This window comes from Pseudochaenichthys georgianus, chromosome 6 (genome assembly GCF_902827115.2).
Source record: "Pseudochaenichthys georgianus chromosome 6, fPseGeo1.2, whole genome shotgun sequence".
Lineage (NCBI taxonomy): Eukaryota > Metazoa > Chordata > Actinopteri > Perciformes > Channichthyidae > Pseudochaenichthys > Pseudochaenichthys georgianus.
In genome coordinates, this window is record NC_047508.1 from 33,538,535 (window position 1) to 33,561,651 (window position 23,117).

General features: G+C 40.4%; 2 protein-coding genes across 2 annotated transcripts; one reads left to right on the forward strand and one right to left on the reverse strand.

Annotated features, from left to right (window-relative positions):
• Window positions 1–273: 273 nt before the first annotated feature.
• hal (histidine ammonia-lyase) lies at window positions 274–6,879 on the reverse strand. The gene is made up of 20 exons (XM_034084426.1): window positions 6,590–6,879; window positions 6,353–6,413; window positions 5,899–5,926; window positions 5,740–5,814; window positions 5,587–5,659; window positions 5,385–5,451; window positions 5,253–5,290; window positions 5,003–5,128; window positions 4,167–4,306; window positions 3,939–3,986; window positions 3,563–3,710; window positions 3,369–3,464; window positions 2,921–2,979; window positions 2,660–2,740; window positions 2,443–2,508; window positions 2,188–2,353; window positions 1,861–1,995; window positions 1,107–1,215; window positions 908–977; window positions 274–817 (listed from the first exon to the last, which is right to left on the reverse strand). The coding sequence occupies exons 1-20, from the start codon at window positions 6,834–6,836 to the stop codon at window positions 686–688; spliced, it is 1,965 nt and encodes a 654-aa protein (XP_033940317.1). The 5' UTR covers window positions 6,837–6,879; the 3' UTR covers window positions 274–685.
• An 8,191-nt stretch (window positions 6,880–15,070) lies between these two features.
• elk3 (ETS transcription factor ELK3) lies at window positions 15,071–23,083 on the forward strand. The gene is made up of 5 exons (XM_034084600.1): window positions 15,071–15,448; window positions 18,134–18,342; window positions 18,691–19,461; window positions 21,188–21,310; window positions 22,329–23,083. The coding sequence occupies exons 2-5, from the start codon at window positions 18,136–18,138 to the stop codon at window positions 22,425–22,427; spliced, it is 1,200 nt and encodes a 399-aa protein (XP_033940491.1). The 5' UTR covers window positions 15,071–15,448; window positions 18,134–18,135; the 3' UTR covers window positions 22,428–23,083.
• Window positions 23,084–23,117: the final 34 nt, after the last annotated feature.

The following is a 23,117-nucleotide window of genomic DNA, read 5'->3' on the forward strand; positions in this document are numbered from 1 at the left end:
ATTTAGAATTTGAGTACATTTACTTAAATCATGGTGGGAGGTACCAAACATCTTAATGGCAGAAATATAGCAGTAACTCTATTATAACTACTTCTTAAATAATGCCACCACTGTTTCTTCTAAAAGTGATCTCAACATACTGTTAAACAAACCAGAAATAAGTGAATGTATCGGTGTCTGTCAAACACAAAAGCACCTTAAATGTAGACATATTAACAGTAATAGTTAGCAGAAAAGATGAATTCACACAATCAAACAAACAATTAAAGAATGCAGCTTTCAAAAGTTGTATTGCTGTCTAAGTGGAAATATACAGATGACAATCATTTAATATTTCATATGAGAAACAGCAACAATATTTAATCATAGTATTGTTTGTGTTACATCATTAAGAGCTTTTTCGATGTGAAAAGGTTACAATGGCTGAGGTAGTAATGTGGCAGTAAAAACTAAATTAGGCACATTTTAAAGGGACAACAAAAGTCTAGATAAATACAACTCTATATAAGTTCAACTCACCAAAATTACTAGAGGAACAGCACCAATTGTTAAATTACTAAAACACCAAGGATTAAAAAGGTCAGAAATCTACTTATGAATTAAGCCTACAAGGGACAAAACAATGCTGCATCTTTAAATAAAAGGGTATTTTTTTTATTAAAAATAGCAAAGATCAGACATGTTTTCACTCATGACGACAGCGCTTCCTCTGTGACACCGGCGGATCCAGAGAGAAGGCGGTCGGAGAGACTGGGCGAGACTCTGGGATGACCTCGGTCTTATACTTGTCGATATAAGGTTTGGCCACATTCCACACCTGGGTTTAAAATATAAAAATGTAAAAAAATTACAATTCTATCTTTCATTTCCATACCTGGGAGCCGGGACACCATTTAATGTCACTTGCCTTCTGGTCAAGTAGAAGTCTGTGAGCAGCTTCAATGTCCGGAGACATGAATCTGTCCTTCATCCACGGTCTGTTAATATCAGAATAGAGAGAGAAGAAGAGAGAGTCCGAAGTGGAACAGTGGATAAATATTAACCATCCTGTACGTTGTTTCAGTGGACTGAGAGTCGTGTACCTTGGCCACATCTGTTTGACTTACTTGACCACACTGCGCACGAGTTCATAGACCTTCTCCAGCGGAGTGGTGGTGCGGAGTGGGCGGAGGAACTCGATACCCTGACAGGCTGCCAACAGCTCTATAGCAAGAACTGAGCACAGAAAAACACATATTTAACAATATTAATTATATCTCTTACTTGTTCACTTGTCAAGATTATTCCTTCAGGACACTTTATTCTGAAAACAATCCTACAGTATATAGATAAGTCCTATTTGTAGTGGTTACAATTTCTGTCACAAAAAATTGAAATGTTACACAACATGTGATGCAACCCTGTTTCTTATAAACTCAAGCTCCATTAAATCTAAAGCGGCTATCTGATGTCTCTATATGAGCTATAAGTGACAATCCTGTGTTTGCAGTGAGGCTGCACACTGAAAGCATTAGAGTGTATGTAAAGTATGAGATTATGAGATCAGAAATAGGGCTTTAAAAATACTTTAATACAACATTTTTTTCATAAATGTACTAAACTATGTGTGAGATTGTGAAGCCCATTGCATGTTTTAACTTGTACTTTAAATAGTTTAGCAACATGTGTCCATTTCTTTTTTAATCGCAAAGGAATAGCACATAAAATAGATCGTAAATGTTCATGCAGAGCAGCCACTGGATTCCTTGCATTGGAGTAAATACGTTTTTTTTCACTTTGAGTAACTGGAATGCTGTTGTTTACCTAAATATTAGTAGTAACAATAAACCAATCATACCTGGATTAAAAAAAATGAGTTACCTTGCTCCACATGCTCCACGACCCTCAGGGCCTTCCTGGCAGCCCAGCCCCCCATGGACACGTGGTCCTCTGTGGCTGCGCTGGTGGACAAGGAGTCCACAGACGATGGATGACACAAAACCTTATTCTCTGAAACTAGACAGTTAAAAAAGGACATAAATACAAATCACTATAATGATCAAATGCTGCCAAACTTTACAACAACATATATATTATTTAATGGCTCCCCCAACAATATCTATTTTATTCACCAAAAATATAATTGTCACCTAATTTCTTTACTTCTGTTGATGCGCTTTTATAAAAAAAAGAAATGTGCACACTTACCCAGGGAAGCAGCGGTGCAGTGAGCAATCATGAAGCCGGAGTTGAGTCCTCCCTCGTTGACGAGGAAGGCCGGCAGCTCGCTCAGAGACGGGTTACACAACCTCTCGATCCTGCGCTCACTGATGGAGGCCAGCTCATGGACTGCAATGGCTAAAAAGTCCAGAGCCTAAAAGAATAAAGTGAAAAGGAAATGAAAGGTAGGACAACAAAACCACTAAACATAACAACAAAATCATTTTATCACTTCTTACGTACTTTAGCCGGGTATTCGCCATGGAAATTCCCACCTGAAATGGTCTCTCCTCTTTCGGAAAACACCATCTTTTATGGCCGTTAAGAAACATTAATCTGATTTGCAATAAAAGCAGAAAACTGTTTGGTTGAACCAATATACATTGTTAATTGCAGAGACTTAAGTGACACGTCTAGATTTATGAAACAGTCTTTACATTTTTACGATGAGGAAGGATACAGGGTTGTCAGTGGCGCTGTTGATTTCTGTATTGATGATGTTCTTGACAAAATTGATCGTGTCATTGGTGATTCCATGGACCTGTGTAAGTAAGGTAAGTAAAGTAAACAATATTTTTAGCATTTCAATTCCAGTAATCTGATTTCTCTGCTCATCATCACTCATGCTATGTACCACAATCCACCACAAGTGAGACGGCTAAGTCCTGAGGGAAGAACTTGTGATTTTGGGATGAAAAAAATAAACTTGATTTGAGGTTACCTGAGGACAGCAGCGCATGGTGTAGGCATCCTGCACTCTGTCACAGAACCGGTGGCTCTCTGGAAAAACATACCAATCACACACATTAAGAACTACATATGCAAAGCAGCCATCATGTTACCAAAAGCAATACTTTATTAATCCTTCTGGGAAGATACTCACTCTGCATTTCAACCAGACTAAGTATTTACGAGCTGTTGGCAGCCACAGTGAAAGCAGTACCTCAACCGAGTGCAGGGGTATAAATATTCTTCACAGATGTTTTGGTTTGGAGGAAACCCCAGAGATATCAAAGACTAACATGCAAACTCTACTCATTGTGGCTCTGTAAGCATTTACACACATGTATTGATGTGAGGCAACATTGCTGCCCAGCATATAAAGATAATTCTGCATGATTTGATGTTGTGTTATTTGTCTGTTTTAGGATATGGCCCTGTCCCCTGACCTGCAATCTCAGATGGATGATGATCAGAGTCCAGCAGCGAGCGGAAGCGCAGGGCCACCTCGATCTGTCCGGGGTGGGGCCGCAGCTTATGAATGTCTGCAGGATGAGACCACAAATTGAGGAGGGATTGAACAGATATCACATTTTTAAGTTTAAAGGTAAACGTTTCCATTTAGTTTTTTGATGCTGCTCACCACTGTCAAAGGCCTTGGTGGTTCCCTTCAGCACCTCCAGGGTCAGAGCAGCGATGATGTCGGCCTGCCGAGCGATGGCCTCGGCTCGCTCCACAGCCTCCGCCCCCAGAGACGTGATCATCTGGGTCCCATTAATCAGAGCAAGACCCTGGGAGGTAAAGACTGGGAGTGAGTTGCACATTTTTACACTTTAAAAGCCACTAGAAGAATGCAATGCTTTGAGCACTCGTATAACTGTAAATATAAACACTGATATCAATCTTATACACTTTGTACCCTGAAGAGAGGGCAAAACATATCCCCAGTGAACCCTGGGTCAGGCTGTTGAGTGCAAACAAATCAAATATGAGAGAGCACGGCTGGTTTTAAACATTACCTCTTTAGGTTTCAGTGATATGGGCTTCAGTCCATGGGCCTCTAGGACCTAGTCAGAGATGAAAGGAGAAAAAACATGTAAAATGTCAAGGGTCATCAAAAGCAAACATGTTATTCTATTGGACCTTGCAACCTGTCACTCAAAACTATACACAAAGCCCATTTCCTGGAGCATTGGGTAAGTTATTGTTGTACAACCATGGAAGTCAGTATTAGAGGTAAATCTTACATATTTGGCGTCTGCCCACCCGCTCTTGGGAGACCACATTTTCCCCTCTCCCATCAGCCCCAGGGCCAGGTGAGAAAGAGGAGCCAGGTCTCCACTCGCACCCACTGTTCCCTTCTCTGGGACGAAGGAGAGGCAGGAGGCTGCAGAGTGAGTGAGGGAGGGATAAGATTAGTCATATGACCATTGGGGTAAAATAACTAAGTACATTTACTCAAGTACTGTACTTAAGAACAATTCTGAGGTACTTGTACTTTACTCAAGTATATATATTGTACTTTTTCTCCACCACATTTACCTTGTACCTTTAGTTACTTTGCAGATATGGATAAATAATACAAAAAATGCAATCAACACTTAAATAAAACTTCAGTTACACCTGGATTAAATTCACATGCTACCCTTCAGGAAATAAAGTAATTAAAATGTGTTCCACCTTTACAAGCTTGATAAACAAATTAATGCATCAACGATTAAAATGAAAACATATAATACACATGATTCTGAAATGGGCCAATCTGCATAGTGAGTACTTTAAGTGTATTTAGGCAAGGCAAGGCAAGTTTATTTATATAGCACCTTTCAACACAAGGCAGTTCAAAGTGCTTTATGTAGGTGCCAAAACTAGTATTTCTACTTGGGTAACATTTTGAATACAGGACTTTTACTCGTAACAGAGTATTCCTACACTTTGGTATTTCTACTTTTACTTGAGTACAAGAGTACTTCTTCCACCTCTGCATATGACATCCAGCTTCCCTGATACTGATCCATTAACGAAGGTATCAGCAGTTAACTGAAGCTGATATCACCGGTCAGGCGAGGTGAATGAGGCTCACCGTTGAAGGCTTGGATCATTTGATCAAGCGTTTCCGGAGATATTCCACTGTACCCTTTGGCCAGAACATTGATCCTCAGAGCGAGCAGCATGCGGGTCCTCTCTGGGCTTAGAGGGTTTCCAACACCTACAAAAAGCAAACCATATCATTGGTGGTGCTGATTTAAATGCAGCAAAAGCTAAAAATGTTGTCTGGAGCTCTGAAAATGTTTAAATGTTTAATTCTAGACTAGTAATTTAACTTGTTTTACCTGCTGAGTGTGACCGCACCAAGTTCTCCTGCAGCTCCCTGTAGAACAATCACACGTCAGCACATTAAAACCAACACACTCTCTAACAGAAGATTTAATGGGGAAAAAGAAAATGTGAAATGTTGTCTTTACTTGAGCTTGCTGACAGGAATGACTGTTCTAGCAAATTTGCCAAAACCTGTTGTGATTCCATAGACAACTGGAGGGACATAGAGAGAGATACAGAGAACTCAACACATGGGATTATTGATGTATCACATGTGCCAACTTTTTAAGTAGCTGGTTAACAGTGGGACCAATGCATTACATATATTATCCCTAAATGTTTCTTAACCTTTGTTTTCTTTGACAATGGTGTCCAATAGCTCTCTGGATTGCACCACTTTTTTTTCGGCCTCCAGAGTCAGCTGAAAATAGGGGATGATTACGTTAAATCAAAGATTACACTGACCAGTCATGACAAAAAATACAATTTGTTGATTATTACCTTTATCTTGTAGAGTCCTCTTCCTAAATTGACCAGATCTGTCGATGTCAGGCTGTTGCCATCTAGGGAAAGAAACTGCACAGGGAGAGAGAGCCGTGTTACACAGAAGCAATATAGTAGTATTACTACTGCAAGAGAAATGGTGAAATCAACTCTTACCTCCGCGGATTCTTTGTATGCTGCAGTGCTATTTCACATTTTTGATTGAGGATAACATTTAACAAATACAAGTTTGCCCTATAGTATATTTTTTCTTACAGAATTTAAGAACTTTATGTTATTTAATAAAATACATTGTTGCTCATAAAGGTGTAAAGTAATATTTTGTACCTCTTCTCATAAAATGATTGTCAATGTAAATAGGAATAAAAAAGAAGAATGTGTCTGAAAACTAAATTATTCCAACTTTATGTACGACAGTGTAAATTACTTAGCCTAGAAAACTGTTTAATATAGCCTTAACTTAATGAAAAATACAACAGTTTCCACTATTAAAATATCAACTTCAGTCACGTTAATTTAGAAAGAACGTTTTAAAGCAACCCAGGCTGACCAAAGTGTAGATCACAGTAGGGAGCTTACATATGGCTCAAACAGTTAAGTGGAAGGATACAGGTGGGATACTCCGGGCTGACACGGGATAAAGTCAGTGGACATGGTGTCTCCTTGGACAGCTGCAAGTACAGGATAATATTTTACATCACATTTGTACTTGTATCGACAGTATTATTACATGTAATGTCTCGTTTCTTAAAAACTGGCCATGCACAATTACGCACAACAACTGGCATAACTGTCCCTTAAATGTAATTCATAAATGTTCTAACATTTTACATGCATAAAGTCATACCGAGCTCGACAAAGTCATTATCCTCCAGCACATCTTCAATAGTGTCATCGGTGTCCAGCAGGCCCAGACCCTGGCACCTGCGCACCACAAACTGGGCGTCCTTTACATCCTTGATGCCGCCGTTGTCCGGTTTGTTCTTAATGTAGCGTTTAAGGGCTTCCTGTCCGAGCCACTGGATGGTATTGGTGGCGTCCTTGCAGGGCACTGCCAGCCACTCATCTCGGATATGTACGGTGAATCGAGGCATTGCACTTCAGCGGGAGTCTGCAGCAGTGAGGGCTGCTCTCCTCTCCCCCGGGAAGCACCTTCAGCACCTAAAGTCCAGCAGCCAATCAGAGGCTCCGCATGGGAGCCACGCCTCGTCGGTGTCACACCTCTGGGGGTCACTGACCTGCACAGGTCGGTCACACTGATGTTTGGACATACTGACTGAAATGCGTTCACGTGATTTAATCTCAGAAAATATGGAGGCTTTTAGGTGTTTGAATTAGACAAACGGGAAGAGTCTGCTGACTTTGTGTATTGTTGTTTTAGTTGTCAGGCCAGAATTGTCCTAAAGTGATACAACCGAGACAATTCTGGCTTTGCTTTGGAAACCAAAATTAGATAAATCTTATTTCCAAAATTACATATCAATAACAAATTATTCGAATAACATGTATCCATGTATCCCATTTCTGCTGGTGCCTTAACTTGCTGTCAGACATTTTAGTGCCTGTGAATCTTATAGGAAGTGTAAATATGAATATGACCAAAAATGACCAGAATTATCAATGGCTGATACTTACCAAATAAAACATGATGGGGTTCTGATGCATTGTTACACTGAAAAAAAGGACTTTTTGGCTTTGTAAATATTACTTTGATTATATGTTTAAATTCTACAATACATTACTATTTCAGTAATTTTACTCAAAATGTCTCCTTTTATTTAATGTGTTACTTGTGTTTCTAAGTAATTTTGAATCTTCATTTTCATAAGTGAATTTTAACAATAGCACTAAGTAAATATTACCTAAATTATTGTATTACTGTACAACCTGTTAAAGCTATTGAAATGTACATGGGAAATGCGAGTTAACTGTGGGTGACGTCAGGGGAGAGTATTTCCCGCGCACATTGTCCCCGCAGTCAAGCACGGACAGTCCACTCAGAAGGTTGACATTTGAGTGGAACTTGAAGACTGCTTGGTCGACCATTTAATTTGAATATTCATCGAGGTGGAGACATGTGAGTATGTTTATGTGCTTGGTTAACTTGTTACATTCCTATTAGCTTGTCAGCTGAAGTCAGTATTTGGTTATTAAAAATGTAAAGCCAAGTTAGCTAACATTAGCCGACAGAATAGCTGGCTAACTAGCTCGTTATCGTGCTAGCAAACTTAGCCCGGTGTCATGCAAGTTCCACACATCAGATGTAATATATATTTTTTTAAAGGCTTATTTGAAACTTCAAAGTTCTCGACTCCGACAACATTCGCCGTTTATAATGGAAACTATGGCACTGGCGCACTTCTTAAACATTTGAATAGTTTTTTATTTCGGGAGAGGGGGGTGTTCATGGCTCCAGCTCAACAAAAGAAATACTCAACAGTATGTGCGACGCTACGTGATGCAGTCAGTTTCACTGCAGCCTAGAGAAGGACAAAGTGGTCAAGGAATATTATATTTGCAATGACATATGAACAGCGCGATTTAAAAGGTGAGTGTGTTTGCCTCCATGGATTCACTGTTGGCGCTTTTCCAGTGCAGCACGTAGCGCAGTTTGGTTTGTCCCGGCCCGTAACAACATACTGATACCGGTTAGTAAAAACCATGAATTAATGCTTTGACAAGTCTGTGGTTTGTACTAGTTTCACTTTTGTCTAGTTTCTGAACAGATCTGAGGAGCTGTGAGCGCTGAGACTCCGTTTACACGAGAGCTACTGTCAGTGCTACTGCTAACGCTACTGCTACTGACCATTCTACAGATGTTAGTACACCATCTACAGCTCGACCGTGCTACCGATGTTAGTGAACAATCTACAGCTCCTCTACCACAACCACCAGCAACAAGTGGACATGGAGAATTACATGAACTAGTACATGTTGCTAAATCCACCGCGGGGCATAAACAGAAGGGCAACCATGCTCCGGGTCTTCTTCACTGTTTTTGGTATATTTTGTGGCGGCAGCAGCGCCACTTACAGGCCTGGCATATGTACTACAGCGGGTCGAGCGGTCTTGTCTGAACAGACACGTTAAATTAAACAAATGCGTGTGAACGGAAGACTTTTTAGAACATGCGTACTGTGCATAAACGCAAACGTTCCCGTGTAGAGGCAGGTCTGTCAATGTATTGAACGGTTGTATTTTGGATAAAAGTATTATTACGTTATTATTACTTTGAGTATTGATTAGCCTTGAATGCAGTGACAAGTTGTATGTGAGTTCCTGTTAGAATATTTTTTCGCCGGTCAACATGTCCGTTAAAGTTTAAATCTTCCAGACAAAATGAGTGCCGGTCAAAGGTCTTCTTTGTTATTTATTGAGCTTTAAAACAAATTGAAATGATTCGATATTAAACAAACTAATTATAGTAGATTAACTACATTATTCAAAAGTGAACAGAAATGTACAATAACACGGGAATAATAAATGGAGCGCTCTCCCTCTTCTGACAGCCCGCCAGTATCAGCAGCTCGAGGATCAGTAATGAGTGACCCGACAGTAAAACTAAACATATATATTACTATTTTAGGTAGTTTGAGAGGTCATTAAAATAGCTACGTATAATATTGTAACCTGAAGTGTGTGTTTTGTTCCGCTCACCGCTGCAGGTGATCATACAGAGCTGCGTGTCGACTCGTCAGCAGCAGCTGATCTCTCTCTCCCGTCAGAGTAGACTTCACTCGCGTTTATGTCCATATCGCTCAGATCCAGCTAGTTCTAGATAATGATAGACTACCTGCTTATTAAAATACCTAAACAATAAGCGTCGCTATGCAACCGGGTGAGGCCGCAAAGTATAGCGTAGCATTATGCATTTGTTTACATGCCCACCGGAACCCTGAGGCATTACCAACAGATCAACGCACAATCAACCCATACAGGACATCTCTTTCTCCACATTAAGTGTTAGACATTAGAGTTGACTATTAATTATTTTTTAAATAACATTTTACATGATAAAAATGGCTCTGAATGTATATTGTTGTGTTCATATTTAAGCAATAAATTGCAAGACAGTAAGTTCTGTCATTTACATAATTCATTTCTAATGTACTTTCTATATATTTCACAGGTTACCAAGGGAAATTGAGTCATTCAGCAATTTCGTCTTCGACAGCTAATGCAGAGTAAGTTCATCAACTCAGTACTGTTAGAAGTTTAAGTTGACATATAAATGTTTTTGTAACATGGTTTAGTTTCAAGAGGTTTAAAGATTGAATTCATTTGTGTTTTTTTCAGATTCCACTAGATGGGTGAGCAAAACATGTAGCTTTGAATCTAACAAAAGGACAGGATTGTTAAAGCACTACAGGCTAAAACATGTAAATGGTGGACGCTGCAACTCAGTCCCTTGTCTTTATACAGATTGCCCTTGTTCGTTTAAACATTTAATGTTTTTATCACCTTGTTGTTTCAGATCAAAGAGGAGTTCCAAAGGATTACAACAGTTCATCTCGAGTCAACCTTTTTGACCAAACTGGACTTTTACACCCCAAAACGGCAGGAGATCTTTGGGACAAAAGGCGGAGTTGCAGGCACAAAAATAAGACCCCTGCTGGATTCACTCAGTCAGGTAAAGTGTAAAATTCATACAATTGCAATCGATCAATGTATGTTGGGCTCTTATTCACTGAGAAAAGATAATAATAATAATAATAATAATAATGTAATGATCTGGCCGGCCTGACCAAGACCCAAAGCCAGCAGGGCATCTACCCAACTGACCCTGGGTTTCATTTGGCACATCATAGGATGTTTTAAGTTAAATGTGTATCAACTCATTTGTATGCACAACTTGATCCTGCTTTGCATCCTTGCACCTAGTTGGTGCCTTATTTTGTAGCAGGTTCAATTGACCATTACGCAACATCTTTTGCTTTCTCTCTACAATAATGTACTTGTCTGTTTTAACAGCTACATGTAGACGATAGACGAGATGCCATCATCCGCTGCTTGATGGAGTTCCTTGGAGAGTCTCCAGAGGAACTCATCAAAGACTACCAGGTAAATGTTCTGATGATTGTTGTACATGGATATCTCTACAAGTTAGTGACTCATGCCAGTATGTGGAAAAGGCATGTCCTTTTAATTAAGTTAACATTTAGATGAAATAAATTGGTATTTAATATATTTAAAATAAAAGCAAACATTTTACTTTATTCCATTCATTCTTTTTTTCATTCTTTCTCTAATGATCTTTTTTTACATTCTGATTCATAATTTGGTTTTCAGTAGAATTGAAGATGTGAGCCTTTAAACCCCCGATCCCACCTCATTTTCGCTAAACTGAATCCAGTACTATACTAGCTTTTACTTCCTGCTTGGAACAGAGCAGCTTTTTTAAACCAAGAAATAAAAGTGACTACAAATTCCCTACATAACTTACCCCGTCTTTATCTACAAAAGGAAAGGAACTATAACATCAATAGTTGGTTAAATACTAGGGCTGAACGATAATAAAAAAAAAATGTAATTGCAATTATTTTAACTGATATTGCAATTGCGATATCAGGAAATTATCATCATTATTCTCATTTTCATTGAAACATTTTTAAATGATCATGGTGTGATTTTTGCGAGGATTTGTAGCAAACAAAAAGGTTTTCTTTACATTTTTCCTTTTACAAATATCGCACCTGCTGCGATTTGAAAATTGTTGTAGGCAATATTGCAGTTTCGATAACATTTTGATTGGTAGTTCAGCCCTATTAAATGGCCACTTTAACCTAATGAATGACCTTTTGCATATTCAGTCACTTCAAATAAAACATGTACAGTATAGTGTATCTCATCACCGATTCACATGTTTTGACAGGATGTGAGCAAAGAATTCGTCAGAGGACTATGCTGAGCACGTCATGAAAATAGTTGTCCTCCGTGGAAGTGCAGCACACGAAGGCCCTGCCGATGTGTCCATCATCATCGAGGGAAGTGAGGTTCTTGATGACTGCAGATGTGTGTGTCAAAGACTTGCCTTCTGCTCACAGGCTTCATATATGCAATGAACTTAAGTTATCCACCGAAGATGAAATACACTTTTGAAGTATTTCAGAAGCTCTTTCTTGAGCTAAATGTCCTGAAGATCTCTCCAAAAGTCCATGCATTGTGCAACAAACTTGTAGCCTAAGTGTATACAAAGGTGTTTCTTCAACTTGCAGTTCAGAGGAAATACTTGGTAGTTATGGTGTCTAGCAACAGTGACCTTTTTCATATGTTTTGCCTGAGCCCACTTTGTACAACTACATGTTTTGTATATTGTTAAGATAATGTTTCAAAACCTTGTTGAGGGGGTTCTTGACACAGCACTTTTTTAGTTTCCCCTGGAAACAGTTTCATTTGTTGTGCTTTGAGTATTTGCAGCTCAATGCTGCACATGTCAAATTGGTGAAGATGTTTTCTTCATTTGATTGTGTTTTGTATGTTTTCTTGTGTGCGTTGAATTCTCAGGGCCACTGTACAACTAGATATTGTGTAATTATTCTCTATAACACTAAAAGCAAGGGATGTCAGGGATGAGTGATTGCACTTAGTTTTCTTGCAAAGTCATGTGCTGAATATGATATGAATGTGATTTTTTGGTTTTTTTAGCTCAGAATTCTACCAGTGTTTCAAAACATAAAGTTGCTGTTTTAAAGAGTACATTGTTTCATGTTTTTGATGCCCATATTTAACAGGGTATTGCTGTTAAAGGTAGAATACATATTATGTAAATATTACTTATATATTTAAGTAAAAAATACTATGCAATAGTGAGTACAATTAAATAGAAGAAGAAATGTTATGTAAATATTACTTGTATATTTAAGTAAAAAATACTATGCGATAGTGAGTACAATTAAATAGAAGAAGAAATGTTATGTAAATATTACTTGTATATTTAAGTAAAAAATACTATGCAATAGTGAGTACAATTAAATAGAAGAAGAAATATTATGTAAATATTACTTGTATATTTAAGTAAAAAATACTATGCAATAGTGAGTACACTCAAATAAGAAAAACAGAATGCACAGTAAAGTTTACTTGTGTACCTGTAGTTAGAAACACTTCTGAACTGTAAGTAGAATTTACTTGAAATGTAGGTTGTTAAATTTACTTAGAAAAACCTCGGTAACAATATTCCACGCAGAAATTCTAAGTAAATGTCACTCCACTTTTTTTTCAGTGTACTAAAACGTGTTGTAATCTAAGTGGTCAAAGGTGGATAACATGTATCTGCAACATCAACAGTTCATTAACACTTTGCTCTTCCTACTTTCCATAATATCAAGTAATCACAAAAACAAACGTACATCTCAAAGCTCCGACCCACACAGCGTAACATATTTTGTGCCAATCGTACTGCTTGTGCGCAATGACTTGACAGATTTACTGTAGTTACTTTAACATTCAGGAAGTTCTGCTTACAATGAATAAAGAGGGTTCTTAAAAAAATAGGATTTGTTATAACGAGTGCATTGCAACAAACATTCCCTAATAACTTTGGTCCTGAAAATTACACCTGCCATGACTTAGTTGTTTCTATGATGCTTAGATAACAATTCAAATGTTTTTGAATTATGTTAATATTCTAACTCATTACAGCCCAACATAACTTACAGAAGACTCCCAAAGCTCTACAATTAAACTGCTTATTTGTTTTTTACTTCTACTTCACAGTAAAACATTAACTTAATTTAGCTTAACAAGAAATATACTTGTGCTGATGATGCCTCCTCTCATTTTTAACATGAATAGAACATTTGAATGCAGGACTCTATTGCTTTTTTTATGATATTCTATAGGCTACTGTGACGTTTTTATGACCATTTTATTACAATTTGTATTATATTTTATCCTACTTTTACTTTAAGTACTTTGACTACATGTTTTGAATTTCACTTAGTGACTTACTTTTACTTAAGTAGCATGTCAATACACAGCTTTTCAGTGTTGTGTTAGCAGTGAAGGGAAAAGTATTCAGATTATTGAGTATAAGTACTAATACCACACTGTAAAAATACAAAATGTTAAGTAAAGTACTTCATGGAGAATTGTACTGAAAAAAAGTATTTAAGTATGATTAGGAAAATGTACTTGAAGTATTAGGGGTAAAATTACTCATTGCAGATATTTAAAAATATATATTTTAAAAGACTTGAAGCATAATCAGCAAATCTTCACATATAAGAAGCTTGGATCTGTGAAACAAAACACTTTTTTCTGTTAACTTTATGTTTAGTTACTTTAATATAATGTTGAATGGTTTAATCTATACCAAATAATAATATTTGAAAAGTATAAAAGTATTGTGTGTCAAATTCTAAATTAATAAAGTAACTAATAAATACATCTGTAAAACAAAATGTTATGCAGTGGAGTAGAACATTTAAAGGAGTTTTAAATGAAAATATTAAGGTAAAGGACAAGTAGGCCTACCTCAAATGTGTACTTTTGTCATCCTCGTGGATTCACCTTCTTATTACAGACACATGCATTTCCTAACATTCGGTCTATATGCTGTAAAATGTATTATCTCTTCGATTTACACACAGTATCTATTGCACGTCTGTCCGTCCTGGGAGAGGCATCCCTCCTCTGTTGCTCTCCCTGAGGTTTCTCCCATGTTCCCTTTAAACTGTGGGTCTTCTCTGGAAGTTTTTCCTTGTACGATGTGAGGGTCAAAGGACAGAGGGTGTCGTATTGTCATACTGATATTCTGAACAATCTGTGCTGTTGTATTTGCTGTAAAGTGTCTCTACTGTAGGCTATTTTCATTATATGTACAGCACTTTGGCTCGACCAAAAATCGTTTATAAATGTGCTATATAAATAAAACTTGATTTGATTTGATTTAGTTCCTACTTTAATACTTTTACTGAAACTTGTAATGTAGGCTACAAGTACTTAGATACTTTTCCACCAATGGGTGTTAGTACAGGTATAGTACTGTACTTTGATGTCCTTTTGTTGTTCTGTTGTTTATGTTTTAAACTTTTTATGTCTTCTTGTGGAACCTACTGCTGCAGGTCTCCCTTGAAAAAGAGATCATTGATCTCAATGGGATTTTACCTGGATAAATAAAGGTTTTGAATTGAATTGAATAGTAGGCTATCTGAATTATTCCCGTACTATTGCAACACATAGACTGTATATGTTGCAACATAGTATTTCTACTTTTCCTGACATACAATATCTGGATTTGTCTTCCACCACTGCTGAAACGAAACACAATAAAACCTCAAATCACATGACTCTTGGCCTGTGAGTGGAAGTGACAGAAATAACGAGGCGCACCTGAACGCATCGCGCCAGACTGCGGACGGATGATGTCAGTTTACGGGCTGTAGGAGTTTCTGCAGCCCCATGTGTGCGGCGGACGCAGAGTAGGCCTTTCTGCTGGCCGTCAGCAGGCAGGCAGAGGAGAAGAGGAGGGAGGAAAACTGTGTTTACACAGACGGCAAAAACGCCTGGGGAATCGTCGGGGAGAGGAAGTCAGCCGGCTCTGTGTCTGCCTGCTCCAACTTCCTGCTCAGAAAAAGAAAAAGCACAGGATCCTATTTCAGTCCAGCACAACTGTGTAGACCAGAAGTAAGCATGGAAAAACAAGGAATCACTCAAGCTTCACCGTAAAGTTTCGCAGAGGAAAATACCGAGGCAGAAATCGCAGGTAAAGTAAAAAACAATCTTTCTATGAACAGAGCTTTGATGGCTTATAGAGAGGGAAGTGCATCATTGGAAGTATTACCAACATGAACTGTAGTCGCTTTAAAGTTGTCTTCGGATCGAGTGTTTTTTGTTTTACTTTTACGCAAGAATAGTAGGCTACATGTCTAGATGCGGACACAATTGTCTTCCGGTCCGAGCCACATCTTGAATATGAGTCAGTGTGGCACAATAGTGATCCAAAACCTCTGTGTGCGTAAAGGCAACTTTCAAGTCCCGGATACAACTGTCGCCTCCCCAGAAAAGAGACGCAAACAAACGAGGAGCTATGCGAAATCTAGTCCACGGCGGCTGTTTGGAGATGCTTCTCTTATTTAAGGGCCCTTGTTGAATTTTCCACCGTGTGCGAACAGGAAGAGAGCAGATTTAGTCATGGCTAAGTAATGTCTCCACACACACCATCTAATCTCATTAGCAGTTTCCGTTCAGCCAACACTGGATGGCTTTGTGCACACAGCGAGACTTCTCAACCTGAGCATCCACAACAGAGCTCCTGAGTCCGGACCAAAACCACCACAATGTCCCTGTAATGTTCCTATAAAGTGGTCATAACATGTCTGCTGTGCTGTATCTGTAATTACTTCGCTGTAGGAGATTGTATATATCTTGTATTCAAATATACAATATGTATAATCTCCTACAACTGCCTTACTTTACATATCAAATCTGATTTATGTAGGAGGTATGTCTGCCCTACCGGAGCTGCTCCATACTTTAAAGTCCCTCTGTGCTATTTGTGGCATCTTGCAAAGGTGAATGTTTATAAGTCACACTGGCCTAATTGTAGAGCTGTCAGCTCAGTGGCCAGCTTTCCTTTTGCTTCAAAGTGTCTGAACCGATCTGAACCCAGACTTTGGTTTGGGTTTTTAAAGGGTGGATCTGTGGAAAGATGACAATGACTTGATCTTGTGACCCTCTCCCTTGTGGGATTTGTGTGGGAAGTGTGGCATGACTGGGGAAATGCTCCCCTGCTGTGGGATCCCCTCTCTCTCAACATTTGTCCTTGGAATTAGAATGGGAGGAAGTCCTGACTCTGACAGGTTTGTAGTTTCACGTGGAAGATGGAAAACTCAGGGGATGCATTGTGTCGGAAATGAGTTCAGCCCTCTCTCCTCTCCGGACAGAGACATGTTTAAAGGCAAGAGTGTTATCATTGTTCTTAAGCATCAGTCACTAATTGTTCCTCACATCCACCGATGAGACTCAGGCAGGTCCATCACTATCTATCGAGCTGTGTAGTGCCGAAACAATACCTTACTTTTAGTAGGAACTATTTTTTATTTAACAAAAATAAGCCAAACTTCTCAAACAAATAGCCAAAGGACAATCAAATTGACACTAATGTTAGCAACAACATGTATTACAGTACATATCAGATTAAAGAATACATTGAGACTATAAATCATCTTTGAACCTGATTAGGATCAACTTTTGGAACCTTTTTTTTAACAATAATAATTGCAATGGACTCATTCACCAAAAATGTATTAAAAGTGTAGCCCTATCCACACACACGTCTATCTGATGTTAGCTTATAACTAAAGATTTGTCATCGAATATCCTCTTAAACATGGGGCATCACAGTTTCTCTGATTCCAAGGGGATGTCTTCAAATAGCTGGCTTTGTCCGACAAAATCTCGAACATATTCAATTTAAAATCATTGAATGTACTGATAAAGCATAAAAACCTCACATTTGAGAAGCTGGAAACAACGGCATGTCATTTTAGCTTAATAAACGACTTAACTATCAATTACTGAAAACACTGCCAATCTATTAATTGCAATTTAACTAATTGATTTATCCTTTCAGCGCTGATCTGGTGTTGCTATCCATGGTGACAGAAACAGCCCCCCCTACACACATATACACACACTCATACACACACTCATACTCACACTCACAGTATTAAGACGTGAGCTCGTAGCAGGCAGACAGGAGCTGCGAGGCTGCACATTCCTCTATTAAAGGAATAACCCACCCTGGGCCGTCATACTTCCTGTGGAGAGAGGGCCAGGTTGAACCGCAGCATATTTCTGGCTTGAGCTGTTGTTCCTCCTTATACTCCTTTTTTCTTCTTCTTCTCTTCTGCTGCTGCTACACTACACTCTTTAAAACACACTGTTCTATTCATCACCGGTGGACTCGTCCGTACACCACATGTTACAGGCCGTTTCCTTCTCAGCCAGTAACCTCTTTGGTCTGTGCAGTAAAAAGAGAATGGCAAGACGGAAATCACCTAAATGGATTTTAAATTAAGATCAAGTATCAGTTCTTGTTCTTAACAGTTTCTCTAAACACACAAGGTAGGTTTTATTATAAATAAGCAATTAGCTTAAGTCTAGAAAGTAGAAATAATGAGCACAGTGGAGTGCAAACAGCTTATAGGCTGGTTTCCCTCAGGGGTTTGAATTGTGTGCTTATTCTGTCATTTAGCATCCGGCAGGTAGTGTAGGAAGTGTATGTGCTTTTCTTCTAGGACACATCGCTGGGTGGCAATTTAACTTTTATCTTGCAGAGAAAAGGCCACGGGAGGACGACATCTTATTATAATAAAAAACATTGAAGGCGTTTTATGTTCGTTTCCAGTCCATTGTTTTCTCTCACGCTGGCCGTGTCTTGCTGCAGGTATGGACAGCGCCATCACTCTGTGGCAGTTCCTGCTGCAGCTGCTGCTGGACCAAAGTCACAAGCACCTGATATGTTGGACGTCCACCGACGGAGAGTTCAAGCTCCTGAAGTCAGAGGAAGTGGCCAAGCTGTGGGGGCTGCGCAAGAACAAGACCAACATGAACTACGACAAGCTGAGCCGAGCCCTGCGCTACTACTACGACAAGGTGAGGCCATTTGGGCCATATGAAGGGGTCGCGTTCGTGTTGTCGTTCAACTAATCTTTTCATTGCAGGTTTTGTAACCGACAGGACCTGAAGTACTTCTACAACATGTTGTTGTTCTCTTTCAACCACAATCTTCCCTGATAGACACTTCCACTTCCTCTTTGTCAGAAAACACAAAGTAGAAATCCGGTTGTTATGTACCACTCTTGACAAAGAGTTGTCTCAGTAGGTCTTCACTATCACCATCCCTGTGATGATTAAGATATGTTTTTATTATTTTCTTTATTTGTTTCAGTTTGCTATACCTACACATTTTCCTCATCATTTGTGCATTTGTGTGTTTTGCAGAACATCATCAAGAAGGTGATTGGCCAGAAGTTTGTCTATAAGTTTGTGTCCTTCCCTGAGATCCTGAACATGGACCCTCAGGCGGTGGAGATGGGTCTGGCCTCTGGCAGGTTTCCCCTGCAGGACGGAGAGGCCTCAGAGCTGGAGGTAGAAGAGGAGGAGGAGGAGGAGGATGAAGGGGAGGAGGAGGCCCAGAGGAGAACCCTGGCGCAGCAGTGTAGGAACGACTACCTCCGCTCCGGCCTCTACTCGTCCTTCAGCATCAGCTCGCTGCAGAACCAGCCCGAGCTGCTGCGCGCGCTGCGGGAGCGCCAGGAGGAGCCGCGCTCCGTCATCCGCTTCGGCACCAACGCCAACGAGAGGAGCTCACCCCCCTCTATTAAATCAGAGTCCTACATCCCGCCCAGACCATCCAAACACCGGTCCCTGTCCTCCCCCCACACCCACACCCACACATCCCGGAGCTGGAGTCCTGCCGTCATCAAGGAAGAGGAGCCCTCCGACCACAGCGCCCAGCCCCTCAACCTCTCCTCCGGGCACCGGGAGCGCGCCCTGCAGCCCCCGGAGAAGAGGAGGAGCAGCAGCAGCGCCGGTAGAAGTAGCTCTAGTAGTTACCAAGGAGATGGACTCCCACCAAAAAGCAAAAAGCCCAAAGCTCTGGAGATCTCCGCTCCGTCTCTGCTGTTCTCAGGGAGCGACATCGGCTCCATCGCCCTGAACAGCCCGGCCCTGCCGTCCGGGTCCCTCACCCCCGCCTTCTTCACTGCTCAGGTGAGACCATGTATCTGAAGGATGCCCAACCATCACTGTGAGCGCACGGCCAGGTCACATGACTGCACTTTGTGTGTGTTTCCTGCCCGTGATCAAAGGGTCTCCTCTCTCTGACACACGTTGATTGTTTACAGACTCTTAAAGTTATGTTTGTCAGCACTTTTGGGGGAGAAGGTGTTCCCAAGCAATGAAATATGATACATAATGTAAGCATGACAGGTGTACACCTCAGACTCACAACCGGCTTTATATCTATCTAGTCTAGACATGTTTACACACTTTATGATTTCTCCCTTACACATTTTAAAGCGCTCTTATTTCCACTCTCAATCATTTACGGTGGATTAGAAATCGTCTCACTCTGAGTCAGCTACAGGTGAAGTACAGTGACACCAATAATAATCAAATCTATTGAAAGAAGTAGATTAAATCCTGTGATGCTATCTGTGTGCTGGCCGGTCGCACAGAGGATGGGATCCGTCCAGAGTATGATGTCAGTGCCCCCAAAGCGCTCAGAGAGCAGCCAGAGACATCTGACACAGCCTGGCATGTTTCTGTGGAAAGACTACTGCTATATTTATTTAATTAGTCACTTGAGCTCAAATATCCTTAAGAAACAGGCAGAGAAAAGGTATTAAAAAAAGGTAAATAGGCAGGATTTCAGGTCGATTTAACGGTTTTGCAAATTAAATCAAATGTAATGCGTCACTGTCTGTGTTTGGGATTTAAACTTCAAAACATTTCAATAAACAGCTTTGTGGGGCAAAAGCCAAAATGACTGCCAGAATGTTTATGTGCTGCAAATAACAGGCCTTATGGAAGTATGTCAACGCTAAAATTAAAGTTAGAGAAAATATAGTATACAAGCAAACTGGAATTCTTCAAGCAATTTGTGGAACATTTGTCTTTTTGTTGTCTAGTGTTGATCAATACCACTGCTTAAAGGTGCATTATGCTTTTACGGTACTGTATTAAATGTGTTCTGACACACATGTAGAGCCAAATCATTCCAGCTGGATAACGCTAAAGGTATTTCATAATCTGTTTAATGTGCTTACATTAGCGTTGTTACAAAGCTAAATGACTCTGCCACATCAGAGGTGTATCCACACTTTGAGAAAGCCATTATTACTACACCCTCACCGTCTGTTTATGGGGGCGCAAAAAGGGAGATCAGAGGAAAACAAGCAATTTACAGGAATCTTCGGCAAGTCTAACCTATGAGAGGGGGGAAGAGGCCCTAAGTGATGCCATATGCTCCAATAATTCCATTAATAATGGGAGCGGGGCTGGGTCCCTCCGCAACACTGGCTCACTTCTCTGAGGTGACACAGGGGAAAGTAGGGGGGAGGGGGGAGAGCAGGCCAGGGGAGAGAGGGAGAAATTGATTTCATATGTTTTCTCCCTGCTTGGAGTTCGAAGTGCTTGAGGACCCCCAGCCCCCCCTCCTCCCCCCAATCAACAACAACCCCCACCCCACGTCACCCCTGTATTCTGGGGAGAAACCACAGACTTCCTTCCTGCTCCGTCAGTTGTTTTTCCAAACGCCAATACCCGTCCATTTACCGTCTCGGCATGTTTCGCATTACCCAAGCCCTCAGAGCAATGCTCTCCAAGCAGTGGGTCTCTGTGTTTTTATTTAAAAAGAAATATTGTCTTCCCCTTGGTTTCTCGTATTTACACAAAGCCTCCCCTCCTCCCTCTGTGTTTCCCCCCCACCTTGCAGACTCCCTCTGGTCTGCTGCTGGCTCACAGTCCTCTGCTGTCAGGCATCCACTTCTGGAGCAGTCTGAGCCCCGTCGCCCCGCTCAGCCCCGCCCGGCTGCAGGGCCACGGCTCCCTCTTCCAGGTAAAACACACACAGGTGGAGACAAATACGGGGGGGGGGGGGGGGGGGGTGTTGTTCCTAAGTGTTTACCGGTGTCGTTTGAAAGCCGAGGAGGACGTTAAGAGCACGGGTGAAATGAGCTCTGCCGCAGAGTCCCCTTAACATCAGCTGAGTAATATAAAGGAATTCCTAAGTATTTGTTACAGGCAAGGACAGACATTGGCTCCTGTTTTATCGAATCCTTGGTTTCTTCAGAATCAGAATTGGTTTTATTACCAAGTAGGTTTACACATACGAGGAATTTGCTTTGGTGTAAATGTTGCACACAAAGACACAGAAAAAAGAATTCGTTTTTTTTAAGAAAGGAGCAAAAAAATTGTATTATAGAAGCTATTTTAAAAAAAGAAAATGTTTAAAGACTAATTTAACAAATTAAAGATAAAGACAACATTTACAAAATATAAATATTTAACAAACCGAGTACAGTCAAATAACATATGACGGATACTTATACCCATAATGGGCATTAACATTGATCTCTGTCTTTGAATACCTGCATGAATTGAATAATTTTACTTTAACACAAAGAATATACTGAACTTTAAAACGAGACGTCTATGAGATCTGCGAAGGAGCGAAACACTCGAAGCTATTCGAGTTAGTAAGCAGGTCCAGCAGAGGTGTCCTGTTTCAGCGCTTGTGAGAGAGGAAATCCTGTGAATACTTCCTGTTTGAGCCCAGGGGAGCCAGTCTGAACAGGGTGGACTGGTTTGAGAGCTGCTCCTCATTTGTGAAAAACACACACACCCACCGCAGCCGCACACACACCATACCGGATTCTTTGTGCAGAAACAGTGTTGACTTCTCCTTCTGTCGTGGAGGTAGAGGGGGACAGAGACGAACAGGAAGAGGCACAATGAATACAAAAAAAACAGGAAACCAGAGCAGTGACAATGCTGCAGTTCCTCTGCGGAAAGCAGCTTTCATAGAGCCTCGTACCCTCCTCGCTAACTCCTTCCCTCTCTCTCTTCCTCCACAGTTCCCCAGCCTAATCAACGGACACATGCCTATCCCCCTGCCAAACCTGGAAGGAACACCCTCCTCCCTGCTCCTGTCCCACATCACCCACAAATCCTGATCCAGGGTCTGCGGATCAAAACCTCCCATCTTCATGCATCCCTTGTTCTGACCGATCATCAGCAGCAGCAGCCATCTCGTGTCCATCTTGTTAGATTTCACTTCAAAAAAGTCCTAGGAGACAGTTTGTGACCTCACTTTTTTGCACTTGAGTTGCTTTAGATTCCAGTGGTTGAAAGCACTTGGTAAAAGCCATATGCCGCGATGTCTGAGAGACGTCTGGCTCTTTATAACGTACAGCACATTTCCACATGACCCTGTCCGCGCTGGACAGTAGAGCTCGCTGCAAACGGCTAGCCAGCCGCTCATTCTGCGCAGAGAGCTTGGTTATTTTAATCTTGTATAAATAAAAACAAAATCTTTGTTTTCCATAAATGTTCATCACAACGTGAAACTGGTTGTTTTACTCGTGTGGTTTTCTATGTAATGTATGCACTATGCTTCTCAGATAGTACCGGCTGTGCCTTGTTGTCCTATTTTTCTCTTTCCAAAACCTTTTAATGAAGACGAGATTTCAAATCAATGAAAAACCTTTGTAACACTTGTAATGTTCCTTTTTTTTTATACTGGACTTGGTATACAGTTTGTATTCTGTATAATTTTGTATTGTGAAGAATGTCTTGTCATTTTCAATAAACAAAGCATTGAATGCTTAAACACAGTGTCTTTAAATCCAACATGTTACAGTAGC

Excerpts from the sequence above, each read along its gene's own strand:
- elk3 (XM_034084600.1), top strand. The coding sequence starts at position 18,136 with ATGGACAGCGCCATCACTCTGTGGCAGTTCCTGCTGCAGCTGCTGCTG. Across the intron at positions 19,462-21,187 it reads CCGCCTTCTTCACTGCTCAG|ACTCCCTCTGGTCTGCTGCT; the intron begins GTGAGACCATGT and ends CCCACCTTGCAG. Across the intron at positions 21,311-22,328 it reads GCCACGGCTCCCTCTTCCAG|TTCCCCAGCCTAATCAACGG; the intron begins GTAAAACACACA and ends CTTCCTCCACAG.
- hal (XM_034084426.1), bottom strand. The coding sequence starts at position 6,836 with ATGCCTCGATTCACCGTACATATCCGAGATGAGTGGCTGGCAGTGCCC. Across the intron at positions 3,711-3,938 it reads TATCACTGAAACCTAAAGAG|GGTCTTGCTCTGATTAATGG; the intron begins GTAATGTTTAAA and ends TTTACCTCCCAG. Across the intron at positions 3,465-3,562 it reads CACCAAGGCCTTTGACAGTG|ACATTCATAAGCTGCGGCCC; the intron begins GTGAGCAGCATC and ends CTCATCCTGCAG.